We start from the raw sequence: 14,747 nt of genomic DNA, 5'->3' as shown, positions 1-14,747 counted from the left end.
AAAATGTAAAAACAGGCAAACAAATAAAATATTTCTTATATTTACCCAAAAAAAAATAAAAATAAAAATAAAACAAATGAAAGAGTGGAAAGAAAGAAAATCAGACTTTGCTGTCAATGGGAGTTCAAATGAATGAATGATTAACTGAATGAATGAATTTTAAAAGACTATGGGTTTGGTTTTCTGATGGCTTTTGGACCTATCATTTTAGAATATTAGTAAATTCCCAGAAGTTCACATGGAGATAACATAGATAGGGGATATGCAGAGTGATCAGGTAAAAAGATGAAAGAATACAAGTATGAGATGACCTATGTTAAGTTATCATTAAGGAGGAAAACAGGACAAGACTTATCTCGGGCCTCTATCCTTGACCCAGACATTAGCGAAGAAACTCTGACAATTAAAAGATGGAAAAGTTCTTGCCATATATTCCCATTTTAAGTAAGTACACACATTATTACATCTCAGTGTCAAATATCCCCACGATTCACAGTAGTTGTCCAATGCCCCACCTGTGTTCCACCCCTCACCCCGCCTCTGTTCCCACAGTTTCTTATTTACCTCATATGCATCTTTGATGTTCAAGGGCTCACCAAGAGCTGCCACGTGTCCCACGATGCCTTTATTCCACTCTAAGCGGATACAGTTATTTGAAGCTTCTTCCAGTGTTGAACCTTCTGCAACGTCAAAGAGGCGGCTAATAAGAAACTTGTCGTTGGCGCTGTCCTCACAGACGAGGAACAGGGAATAGCGGTCAGCGGAGATGAGGCCATGGATATGCAAGAAAATTTTGTGACATAAGGCTGTGACATCCAAGTGGCTAGAGATATCTTTCACTAATTCCAGGAGTCTCGAGCACTGGTCCCCTTCATCATTATCAAACCGTGGCGGGGTTAGAGGCATCTGTTCCTTCTTTTCTGAGTCAGAGAGGAAGCTCAGAGTTCCCTCAGAATCCTTGACAACGATGGGTCTAAGAGGTCGATCAAATTCAGAGGCAGAGATTTTCCTGGTTGGTGTTCCAGGGACACTGCTCTCTGCACGGGGACTCTGCTCCGAGGGGCAAGAGCAAGACTCCACGTGGCCTCTGATGCCTTCCTTGCACACAGGGATGGTGTGAACTCTCTCAGCAAACCATGCATTGACCATTTCTCTGCAGAACAGAACATGTAGACACAGTAAATACTTAAGGAAGAACACCCCTCCTGAAATATTGCTACCCCCGAAAGCTTCTCAAAATCCTCTCATGGTAAACTGAGGCAGTAATGGTTCAATCTGTCATAGAAAATAAAAACAAGATTTAAGACAGTTTTATTCTGAAAATCTGTAGAGGACAGTTGCTTCAATGAACACTTTGATAAAGCCTGACTCCTATATACATGTATTTTCAGATATCTGATTTACCATACATCAAGCGTCAAGTCTGCTCCTCTCAAAATCAATTTGTATTAAAGTAAAAGATACTAAATTTAACAATAGTCTTAGGAAAACATAGATATGGAAATTAATTTGCTATTTAAAACACACAACTTGTTCTGAAGTTAAATATTTTTAAAAATTTATCTGAATTTGGCTAGCTAATATGCTTAATTTTAGATAATTGTTATCTATATTGCTATATATACATTAGATTTAGAAAGGGAAATGAAAAATATAAACAATTTGATCTTGTATATAGTAAAAAGATTGTAGATTTCCATTAATATCATCCTGATAATGTTTGTTCAGATAATGGTAAAAATGATCTCTTCTTCTAGATTATCTATTCCTTGTATAAAGGAGGAAAACAAAAAAGTAAGCATAACTAGTATAAAAAATTCAGTCCGAGAAAACTTAAATTATTTATGTTGTTAATGTGCCACACCATGAAGAAACCTGTCTGAGATAAAGTCTTCACAGTGGGTGATTTTTTTTAAACAAATATACTGGATCATATATATCCAAATGATTGTTGTTCAATTGAAATAATTCCTCTTGGGCAGCTATAATCTTATGGCAACTGATGGTGCCATTACTTTAGACATTTTTGGAACTCTTCTTTTGAAACTAACTTCTAAAAAATTTCATAAGCCATATAAGAATATTAGTTTTATCTGAAAGTTAGATCTTCTTTTTCACTGAGCCTTCCTCTCAAAACAAGCAAATAAAACCGCAAAAAACCTAGAGTAATTGCTAATTTCATATATATCTTATGCATTAGACTTGACTTTTTCCAAAACTCAAATTTACTTTCAAAAGACAAAAACTTGCTACCATTGAGGACATTTAAAAGAACTGGCCTATAAGAGCAATGCAATCTCCACTCTACAATGACTTACTGATTATTTTCACCAAAGAGCCAGGATAAAAAAAGTCTTGACAGTGTACTATTTTGGAGAGTGTAGGGATACAGACACTCTCTCATCCTTTTGGATGCGGTAGAAATTGATAACATCTCTTCAGAGGGCAAGTAGGCAATATCTAACAAGTTTTAAAATGCATTTATCCTTTGTTCCACAGATTTTACACATGTGGCAAAGGAAGTACCAGGGTATTTATTTACTGTGGTACTGTTTGTTACAGCAAAGATAAGAAGAAACCTAATACCACAAACAGAAGCCTGGAAAACACATCATGGCACATTTATAAATGCAACACTAGACAAAGATTTTAAAATGGTCATGGATACTGATATGAAGAGTCACCACAATTTATTAAGTGAAAAAAGAAGATCCAGAAGGGGCAAAGAAGAGTTAGCCTTTTTTCAGAGTCTCTACTAAGTCTTTCACTTACAGAATGTTCCCTTAATTATTTTAGTTTGAACAACACTCTATTGTTTGGTAAATATATATTACCCTGAAATGGCACCGGTCTAGAATGAAATGGGTCAGAAAAAGATGACACAGTTATTATCAGGATGACCTCATAATTCCAAGTGTTAGATATAGTTATAAATTTTAAAGCTCTCTTTAAAAACCTATGTAGGGACTTCCCTGGTGGTCCAGTGGTCAAGACTCTGCGTCCCCACTGCCAGGGGCACGGGTTTGATCCCTGGTCGGGGAACTAAGATCCTGCATGCCATGCACCATGGCCAAAATAATAATAATAATAATAAACAAAAGTTTTTAAAACAGCAATGCAGTAAATATATTGTACAGATCTCCGGTGTATACCTCTAGCAGAGAGTCGTTTAAAATATAATTGCCTAATGTTTTATAAATGCATGCCATGGCTTGAGACAAAATTTCCAGTGATGAGAACATACACTGATATTAAAATAATGCTGTATCTCAAAAACTTCGATAGAAATGAGGGGAACATACTTTGGGAAATGCTTACATAACCTCCAAAATCACAGTAGTGCCAAAGACACTGATGTCAGACATGCATGTGAAAAATGTACAGGAAGCATTTGAATAAACTGTTTTGTAAAATGTAAGACAGGAAAAAAGCGATACATTTAAATTAACATATCATGTGATTTAAAAATATGTACATGCAACTTAAATTCTCAAATCAATATAAAAAGAGGCATTTTAATTACTTCAGCTACAAACCTGAAACACAGCCTCGTCTTATTTCTTACCTTCTCATTGGAAAATGGTGATCAACTTTTTAATCCAACCACCTACTTGACAGCTCCATGTGAATGGCTAAACAGACACCTTAACACGGTGAAATCAGAATTCCTAATGCCCCATCCTTCATCTTGCACCAGCCTCACTCCCTGCCAGGTTTCTTTGTATTAGTAAGTAGCACCATCATCTCCCTAGTTATTCAACCAAACATCTAGGAATTATTCTGGATTTCTGTTTCCTTCAACTCTCTCTTCTAATCCAGCAGCCAAGTCCTGTCACCTTGACTTCTAAAACCCTATAGTCCAATCTGCTCATTTCTATCTCTTGTACCACTTCCCTGGTCCAAACCCCACCATCTCTCACCTCGGACTGTGGCCGCAGCCCCTTAACTGGTCTCTCTGATATTATACTAGCCTCCCTTCAATCCACTCTCCACGCAGTAGCCAGAGTAATCTTCGAACAAAGTAAACCTTAACATCTTAACTACCCTACTTGGCTTCTCACTGAATTGAGAATAAAACTCAAACTCTTTCAATCCCTTACCATAGTCCCTCTCACCCATGCCTCCCTGACATTCCTTAAGCACGTCAGACTGCTCCCAGTCTGGAAAGCTCTCCTCACCTGCACCTGGTTGATCACAGCTTCCTCATCTCCTGTGCAGACAGGTCTTCCCTGATCACTCCACCTCAGGTGGCGCCGACACGTTATGTTCTCCCCCCACACTATCTGAATTCTTACTATCATCTATTCTTCTGGTTTATTAATCTGTTGGTTTATTGCCTCCTCCGATGAGATGTAAATTTCATACTTGTCTGTCTTCTTCACGACTGCATTCCTGTACTTAGAAAACGCCTGTCACATACTAAGCCCTTGATAAATATTTGAGTGAAGTGAATGAATAAATAAATGACGACTCCTAAATTACCTGCATTAAAAGGGACAACAGTCTTTTGAAAATGTGAATGCTGATATATTTGTTACAGAAAATCAACATTGTGTTTTAGTTATTAATGTTCATCACCCCTTGGATGTAAGCCTCATAACTGACCATGGCTAATTTACCCTCATATATCCTGTAGGGCCTAATATATGTCTTAAACAGAGCCAAGTGTCCAAAAATTCTTTGTTAGGTGTTTTGTACTATTATATTTAATAGTCTCACAAGTGTTGTAATTCTAGATATTCTCTTGGAGAGATGAACTCAGTATTAAATGACACAGGAACAGTAGACCTGGTATATTCAGTGATTCAATCAACAATTTTTATTAATCACCAGTCATGGGGGAAAGGGTTTTCTCATGACCACATTATTGATTATCTGAGTCCCTGTAGATATATCCCTGTGTATGGAAAACATATGTTACCATAACATCAAAACAATCACTTATAAACCAACCGTAAATAAAATTAAATCATCTCTCACACCTCTCTCCCTTCAGGCATCCCTTGACGTTTTGCAGTGCATGACCTATGTGGCTGTATGAAGTGGGCCATCCTTCCTAAGACTAATATCTATCATTTCCTGTTGATTGGTTTTTAATACTTCAATCTCTGCAAATACAAATCACCTGCAGACTGAAATTTAAACTCTTATGTAAGATACAGAATTTCTAGAAGTAAACCAAAGTGATGTTGGAGAACTATTCTAATATTACATAAAGCCACTGATAATTAAGGGTTAAGCTCAATTTAAAAAACTGCTAACAATCACAAAATTAAAAAACAGCAAGGATCATGACATAACAAATACCTGAAAAGAGAATTCTATTCAAATAACTGCATTCTAGATTAAGAAGGGCTGCTGGAAGAACTGATGACATCTTCAAATATTAATTTTAAAAACCTATATTTGGGGAAAAAGACTCTATGATCCTGCTGCAAATGTCAAATAAGAAGTAAAGATATTGGTTTATGGCATAGTCTTGCCAGAAAATTGTGTATTTTACAAATTAGCTTGGAGTTTTCATTATAATCTAAATTTTACTAAGTCCAAAATAAGGTAAATTTAGTTTCATAACCTGTGGTTCCATTTTTCAAGATAAAGTTCCAATCAAAGCCTTTTCAGTGATATTTTTCAGTTTTAACTGGATTCACTTTTAAGTGTCTTTTTTCTCTAGAATGGATTATTCTCACGAAGGTCCTTGAGAGTGTCAGGCACTAACTAGGCTGGGCACCAGGGATACAGGAGGAGCAAGCCCAGACCTCTCCTCCCTAAACTGAAGCTTATATTGTGTCCAGAAGTTAATTTATACACGTACTGAATTCGCTGTCATATGAAGTTATACATAACTGCATGTGAATGAAGAAAGATGGAAAGATGAACATGTCAAATACAAGGGTAAATATACCAGATGAGATTCAAGAAACCTGGCTGGTAGCTCTGACTGGAGCAAATCACCTCTATGGCCTGAGACAGGATCTCTATTTTCCCCTTTCTCTTCCTTGAGTCTATGAGATTTCGAAAAGTATTTACATTAGTGATACTGGAAGGAAAAAAAGCACCATTTTATTTAAACCTGGTGAGGCAGGCACTAACAATCCTACTTTCTCAATTATGCAGCTAAATTAAATGGCTGAACCAAACACATTCTGCTAGCTGGCAGCAAAATCAGGAATCAAATCTAGGTCTCCTATTCCCAGTCTTACAGCCCGTAAGACTATAAAAGTTCCCAGAACACCAATGTTTGTCATGAAGACACTTCATAATGTCTAGCTGCATCTGAAGGAATCAAAAATCAAATTTAAGCACACAGGGCATAGAGAGAATAAAATCACTTATAATACACATTCTCTAACTTAATTCTTTCCATCCAGATCGTAAAAGGATGGCACACTAAACCACTGAGGTAAAAACACTGCCCCAAGGGACTCAGAGAACAAATGTTCTTAAGGATTGTGTCCTGAAAACAATCTAACTGAATCCCATGGCTATGTTTCTCTGAAAACAGGTCATGGTTTATAAACCTAAAATGATGCACTGAAAGGAATGTATAATAAATGTGTTCAAGAGAAGAGTAATTCTCAGGGTTGCTAGATTTAGCAAATAAAAATACTGGATACCCAGTTAAAACTGAGTTTCAGATAAACAATGAATAATTTTTTAATATAAGTAGAATCTAAAATTCAAATTGTACGGGGTGTCCTGTATTTTAGCTGGCCACACTAGTCAATCGATATTCTGTTTTTCCAAACTGAAATTATTGGCAGATAGACAACAAAGAAAAGGTAGGTTCTGTGGAGCATACTAATGAGCTCCAGGCTATTAAACCACTAATACTAATTTTATCATCGAAAGAGCACAAAGGAGCCTGTGTACCACATTGTGATCCTGTGTATGATAACTGAACCTTTTGAAAGCTCTTGGATTAATAATTTGTGGCATAAAATTCTTCCTTAAATTAAGTCTTTTCATTTTACTGTCCAAACCATACCATATATTTAATAGAGAAAAAAACAAACTGCAATCTACTTATAAAACGGAGGTTGACTAATTGCTAATTCTTGGGACTTACAAAGCACCCCTAGAAGTTGTGTTTTTCAGCCATAAATCCAAAATTCCAATCATTATTCTAGCATATAGGATTTGTGACCAGTGGCAAACGATTTTCTTCTTCTGAGTTTCAATTTCATCCTCTACATAATAGGGGAAATACTGCCTGTTCTATCTTCTTCATGAAGTGCAAGGTGCTGACTGTCTTCAGCAGAATATAAAGTCAAGAATACCAAACTGGCCATCAGGAAACAACTCTAGTTCCAACTATAAGAATACACAGATGTGAGGCTGAACCAATCACAACTTCTCTGGAGGCCGTTTTCTCCAGAGTACAAGTCCTTCATTATAAAAATGGTCAGCTGTATCAACAGGTCATGAAGACTCCCACAACTTCTTACGTTATCAATAGGCCAGTAGGTGATGATTATTAGTTTGGTCAACTCCTGTCATCTCCTTTTGCCCCTCAGCTTCCCCATTTTCAAACAGGGGAAAGACTTCTTACTGCTTCACTCACCACACAGGGTTGATGTCTGAGACAAGTTATAAAATGCATGTGGGGCTTCCCTGGTGGTGCAGTGGTTAAGAGTCCGCCTGCCAACGCAGGGGACATGGGTTTGAGCCCTGGTCCAGGAAGATCCCACATGCCGCGGAGCAACTAAGCACGTGCACCACAACTACTGAGCCTGCGCTCTAGAGCCTGCAAGCCACAACTACTGAGCCCGTGCGCCACAACTACCGAAGCCCACGTGCCTAGAGCCTGTGCTCCACAACAAGAGAAGCCACCGCAATGGGAAGCCCGTGCACCGCAACGAAGAGTAGCCCCTGCTCAACGCAACTAGAGAAAAGCCCACGAGCAGCAACGAAGACCCAACACAGCCAAAAATAAATAAATAGATAAATAAAATTTTAAAAAAAGAAAAAGAAAATGCATGTGGAAGCATTTCAAAATCTCTTCCATATTTTTAAGATGTTGCTATCTCCTAGACCCTTAGTACTCATTCCAGTGGAGACAAAGGGCTGGGGTAAAGAGAAATGGCTCTTCATTTCCTCATAAAGTTCAGTCAAGAGAATCAGAGGAAATGAGGGGGAAAGAGGTCGTGTTCCAGGTGGTATGGGTCCACAGGCTGAGTGGGTCTAACAGCGTTTGGAAATAGGCTGGCTACATGCATCCTGAGCATTCAAAGTCCTTGTCCAAAGCAGATACTGCAGATTGTCATTTATTATAGAATCCCACTAAGTTTTCCCCCTTAATAGAAGAGTTACATCATAACTCTCCATAAGTTACATCCTAGCCATTTGAGCAGAAAGAATGAAATGGATGCAAGTTCCACAAAGGTATTTTACCCTCTGCTCCAAGCACTAATAACTTAGAGACACTGCTTCCATGTATAAGCAAGTCCTTGTTAACTGTCCTGCAATCACAAGGAGAGTGGCCCTCTTGAAGTCTTTGAGTTGATTTAACTTTTACAAGGCTGTTAATGAAAAACAATAGGCCCTGGACCCTTGAAATAAAGCCACAGCCAAGGTAAATACAATAAAAATTAATGCTGAGAATTTATAATCGATGACAAGATCCTGATGTTTAACATCCCATCCAAATCATTCCTTCTCTCCTCACCAAAATCTGTTTTATTATCCTCCAGTCAGTTATTTCCTTCCATATTTTATTACACAAAAAATTGCTTTCCTCATAAATGAGTTGTATTATATATCTTTTTAAAATGGGTAAATTCAATTTAGTTTTGTTTTTAAACTTTAACAATATGTCTTAAAATAACTAGAGAAACCCTGGAGGGTACCAGAATCAATGCTGGGAGCTATTGCTCTCAGGTAACATGCACGTGAAAACCATCTGTGGTTTCAAACTTGTGGGTCCCACAGCTGCTGCTCAGCGCTCACTAAGGAACCCTTTCCCATACTAAGTAACGAACCCAAAAGATTGATATTAATTAGACACCAGGAAATAAAGCCAAGATAAAAACTTGTCATGAGTTTACCATAAATGTGACTTGGATTTTAAATCTCAACTCTTTTAAAACAATGAATCCAATCAGAAGTTTACTGTCTTAATATTCTACTTTACCGAAGACTCTTGCAGCTCAAACTGTCCATGCAATGATGATTTAATATAAAAATCAGTGTCACGAGGAATAACATTTAATGTATTTTGATTTCATGAGGCTTCTTTACAGCACTAACAGCACTGCATTCTCCAAGACAGTGCTTCAATGTGGGTAGAGCACACTATGAAACTAAATGAGTTCATGAACTCAAAAGGCCAGGCTGCCAGGTCCTAGCAGCTGCTGCAGGAAAAGGCTGAGCTTGACACTTCCATTGTCAGACATTTGGGGTCTTTAGACCAGGGTCTTTAGCCTCTTCCTGAGTTAAATTCCTCATGACATTAAATCTATGAGTCTTTGCATTGCTTCCATTAACAGTGATACTGAACTTCAGTAGAAAATGGTGGGTAAGGGCCCTAGGTGGGACAGACTTAGGCTTCAACTCCGGAGCTGCTTCTAAGATAAGACTTCAGATGCATTATTTACTCTCTCTATAAGATGGAGATAATGGCATTAACCCTCACAGTCTTCTTAAGAAAATTAAGGGAAATCATGCCTATACAGTGATAGCATAGAGTCTGGTACACAGTGTTTAATATGTGATAGTTACTGTTTTTAAGTTAATTGAACATTTTTTTTTTGGCCGTGCCACATGGACTGCAAGATCTTAGTTCCTAGACTGGGGATTGAACCTGGGTCCTTGGCAGTGAAAGCACTGAGTTCTAAACACTGGGCCACCAGGGAATTCCCAAGTTAATCGAACATTAAATGGAATATATTTTCAAAAGCAATTAATTTTTTTGTAAAAATAAAAAGAATTTATTCATGGGTTTCTACAGAATAATGATGTTAGCCATTGTTTCTTTTTAAGCTCCTAGTTTAAAAGCACTAATTTCTCTATAGAAACACTTGTGCAAAAAAAAAATTGTTTTAATGTTGGTGTTTTCTCAAATTAGAATTGAAAAAACATAGACTCCCTAGACCAATAACCACACTTACATATGACAAATTTTCTGAATAACACATAAAGATTAAGAGCTGAACATATAGTTGAGAAAAATCACTTTCTATTACTACTCAGAACTTAATTTTTAAAAATAAGTTATAGAATTTGGGATTTTTTCCAAATATCACAGATATAATAAAACTGTTTGACAACAAATGTGATATACAACTAATTATCTATAATAAAAACCATAGCAATATTTCATAATAACCATAATTCTAAACTGGAGAATGATTTTAATACTTGATAAAACAATGCTTCAGTACTCTGCTACGAGAGATCTTGGGATTAAAGTTGATCCATTTTAGTTCCTACCCAAGGGGGCTTACTTGGGGGGATTCTGTAAGTAGGTTGATGCCTGGATCTCAAGGAGGTTACCCTGGAACAGTAACATTTGGGGAGATTTGCAGAGTGCCTCAAACAAAACAGAGGAAAAAGTTGCAAGCCCTGAATGACCCACAAAACACAATGCATGATCATGTTTTTTAAGTCTCCTATTAAAACTTCACCCCTTTCTCTTTCTCTCCAGTGCTTTTTTCATCATTCATATGAATTAACCACTAAAACCAGAATTACAAAGAGTGTGTTAGTTTCCTGTCTAAAAAGGGATGGTTGATAATTTATATGGAAATGTGCTTTATCTGTAGGAAAAACATAAAAATAACTCACATAAAATATAATGTTAGATACTTCTCCTGCTCTTGGATCCTTATTTTACACAGTTCTAGCTGCATTGTTTGTAAAATTTGACCTAGATCCACCACTCATACTTGGAAAATACTTAAAGGAAACTATTCAATCTAAGAAGTTGATACTCTGCTCCTCTGGTGAGAATCAAGAATGCTTACAGCTGAAAGAGATTTTTAAACTCATTTATGAATTTCTCTGCCTTGATTTCTCACCCCCTCCTACCTCCCATTTTAAAGCCAAGATTTATTAACCTGGGCCAGTCACAAAGCTTGGGACACAGTCGGAAGGTCTGGACTCCCATTCCAATTCCCTTTCCAGTACCTTACACAATCCACAAAAGGTTCTGTTTAAACCATTAATAAAAATTCGTCTAAAAAATGAGAAGGACACAAAGTCTATTAAATCCCTGTTCTGTTGTTCTAATTCCCACTTATCAGAATAAGGGGATGACTCTCAAAGTTTGCAATTATAATTAAGGTACTGATGATTCTCAAGGTAAAATAAATAGTAAACTACTGAAAATCACTCTATAAAAGATAAGGAAATATGTATTAGTTCCTTTAAATTTCTTAAGAACCCTAGAAGTAAATGCTATTATTCCCATTTCACAGAGAAAGCAAATAAAGTACCTAAAGGTCATACTTTTAAGAAAGAGGTAGTTCTGGGGTTGAAGCTTAAATCTGTCCTATCTGGGGCCCTTAACCACCATAAATTGAAGTAAATCTTAAAGAGTTCAGAACAGTGGCTCCCAACCAAGTAGTGGTGCCAGCTTTTGGGGGCATTTGGAAGTGTGTGTCACAATAATCAGGTGCTCCTGACATGTAGTGTCTGGGGCCCAGGGATGTTAAACATCCTGCAATACGCTGAACGGCTTCTCACGACAACAAAAAGTATCACTACCAAATGCCATACAGCATCCCCTTTAAGAAGCAATGGTTTACTATAATGGAAAAGAATATGAAAAAGATTAATCACTTTGTTGTAAACCTGAAACTAACACAACATTGTAAATCAACTATACTTCAATTTAAAAGAAAAAGAAAAAAAGCAACAGTTTAGAAGAATAAAAGATTAACCTACTATAACAGTGTATCAAATGAAACAGGGGCTATCTGGGACACCTCCAAGTGATTCCTCCAATAATCTCTACTCTGATGTTACAGTGAGTAGTTCCCTTGCTTCTGGCATGGATTAGAAACAAATGCTGTCTAAAGTTATTTAATGTTCCCAAGTTTTCTCCAGCTATGAAAACATCTGAGAAGCTTACTGGGACCAAATATAAATAAAATGCAGAACTGCTTCACATGGTTTTACATTCAAATTTGACCAAGAGTTGGAAGAGGAATGTTTTGTAATTTTCCATGCATTCACAATCACATGTATGGAAAATGTTCCTTAAAGGAAAACTTACTTGCATCTGAAAGAAAACCTAATAACCAAAATCTATGCTGTAAATATGTAAACCGATTTGTTTAGCAGCTTAGAGATGGGAAAGATTGGACTAGATTGGCATGGCCTAATATGAGGTATGAGAAGCCCTGAGAGTCCAGAGCAATTATGTTTTGAAGATCTGTAGTTTTTCTATGGAAATGCTTCAATTTTGCGTTTTCACACTAATGACAATTAAAACCAAAAAAAAAAAGTAAAAGATGTATACTTTAAATTACTGGGATGACCACCTTATAATCAAATACTATCCTGCAATTTTAGCAGTCAAGTTTATATTTGTATTTACAATCACACTGCTGCCCAATGGTTCTGGGATAAAGAGAAAATAAAAGAGGTAGATTTAATATGTAAATGTGCTTTCAAGCCAAATAAAAACCAAAAGCTGGTGTATTGTGCTACAGGACTAAAAGTTTCATGATTGTTATGAGAGACCCAGTGGGAGAAATGAATCATCACAAGGCAACTGTAGCAAAGGCAAGCTGACCTTACCAGACCCCCCTGCATCCCAATCAGGGCCACATTCACTCTACAAGTATGAATGTTGTCAATTTGCATTTGGCTAGAGTTTTATCATTTTATTCCTAATTAACTTATACATTTATTTTGGTATTACAGTTGCATAAATGCTATGATTAAATTATACCTACTCTTAAGAATTCCTCATTTAACTCACATTAAAATGAGAGAAAGTCAATACTAGGTATGGCAGATATCTGGAACTTCTGAATGCACTCACATCACCTTCTTTTGGGAAATCCCCTCCCCTCCCCCACTGACATATCACACTATGCGTTACCTGCCCCAACAAAGTAGTGAGACAACCCTATTCTTCCCGACACAATGACTGGCCTACAGCAGGCAAGTGATGCAAGCAAGGCCAAATAATTTTGAGGGCTGATATGGATAAGAAGGTACTTTTCAAACATGAGAAATTTAAGACCCACATAAACTTGCCAAGAAGAAACTTTTCCAGCTCACGAAGAAAGCCTACCAGAGAATAAAGCCAATGCAGCATAGGGCCAAAAGGACAGATGGAGGGAGGGAGGGTGGGAGGGAGGGAGGGAAGGAAGGAAGGAAGGAAGGAAGGAAGGAAGGAAGGAAGGAAGGAAGGGAGACAGATTGATTAGATAGACATACAGACAAAAAGAATGTTGACAAGATTATTTGACACCCAAACCAATCTCCAGGAACGTCAATCATGTGAGTTAATTATGTATGAGTTCAAGTTGAGTTTTTGTCACTTGTGACCAAAAGCTTTTTAACTAAGATACTGGGGATCAATAAGAATGTCTTTCTTGGGCTTCCCTGGTGGCGCAGTGGTTGAGAGTCTGCCTGCCGATGGAGGGGACATGGGTTCGTGCCCCGGTCTGAGAAGATCCCACATGCCACGGAGCGGCTGGGCTCGTGAGCCATGGCCGCTGAGCCTGTGTGTGTGTTTTAATTATTTCATGAGCTTAAAAAATCAGGACCTGTATATGTATAGCTGATTCACTTTGTTATAAAGCAGAAACTAACACACCACTGTAAAGCAATTATAATCCAATAAAGATGTTAAAAAGAAAAAAAAATCAGGATCTTTTCTCTTCTTATGACCTCAGTATACTTATTATTACAAAATATAATAAGTAACAAGATTATTCGGAGAAGACCATTTACAAAATGTTAATTTTACTTTACAATTCAGAATCAAGAGAAAGGTCTCAAAGAACACAGAAGCTAACAATGGCACCTAAGACTTCATAAAGCATGTTCACTACAAACTACAAATGGGGCACATGGATATATATATCTCCATATATATGGCTTTTTTAAAGCTTTTTAGAATATTCATCAGAATGATTCTTATGAACTTAACACTCTGTTTTCTTTACCTGCCTTAAATATTTAGTTGGCAATAAGTATAAATTCCTACCAGTTAGAGAAAATGAATAAAGCACTCACACCATGAAAAATAATATGATTCAAAATAAAATGAGAATACCAAGTCGGTAAATAAGATTACAGAACTAAATATCAAATGAATGACTCAAGTGGAAAGACTTTCTTCAATTTTTATTCTTAGGTTGTAATTCACAGGCACTTTTTTTTTTTTTTTTTTTTTTTACTGAGAACCTGATTTAACAGATATTTCCAAGGCCACATCAATCAGTTATAACATTGGTCAACTGAATCTACATCTGTCCAGCTAAAGTAATCTCACAGGAAGTTCTGCAAAGTCAGTAGTCTGCATTCTAAACTCAAAAATTAGTCATTTTTCAACCCTCCAATATCAATCAACTCAGTGATTTATTTAATTGTCCTGCAGTCCTTACCAAAGGCTTTTATCCTAAAATGAGTTTTTATCCTACAATTAGCCCTGAGAACAAAGAAAAAAATCTAACTCAACCCAACAGTTACAGGTTTAATAAATTGTTAGTTTGAAAAATATTTGGGGGGCAAGCTAATAAATACCAAGCACTTTTTTTTTAAAGCCTTTTCAAGTATGAAAGAAC

The 14,747-nt window shown here is 36.9% G+C and overlaps 1 protein-coding gene across 2 annotated transcripts in view; it reads right to left on the bottom strand.

Annotated features, from left to right (window-relative positions):
- PDE5A (phosphodiesterase 5A) overlaps positions 1–14,747 on the bottom strand; it is a 145,998-nt gene that overhangs the window by 125,875 nt on the left and 5,376 nt on the right. For both annotated transcript variants that reach the window (XM_007464845.1, XM_007464846.1), the window contains exon 2: positions 565–1,153. In XM_007464845.1, coding sequence (XP_007464907.1) covers positions 565–1,153 — 589 coding nt within the window. The remainder of the gene's footprint in view (positions 1–564; positions 1,154–14,747) is intronic.

This window comes from Lipotes vexillifer, unplaced genomic scaffold (assembly GCF_000442215.2).
Source record: "Lipotes vexillifer unplaced genomic scaffold, Lipotes_vexillifer_v1.1 scaffold231, whole genome shotgun sequence".
Classification (NCBI taxonomy): Eukaryota; Metazoa; Chordata; class Mammalia; order Artiodactyla; family Lipotidae; genus Lipotes; species Lipotes vexillifer.
This window is presented reverse-complemented; position numbering and strand designations above follow the sequence as displayed.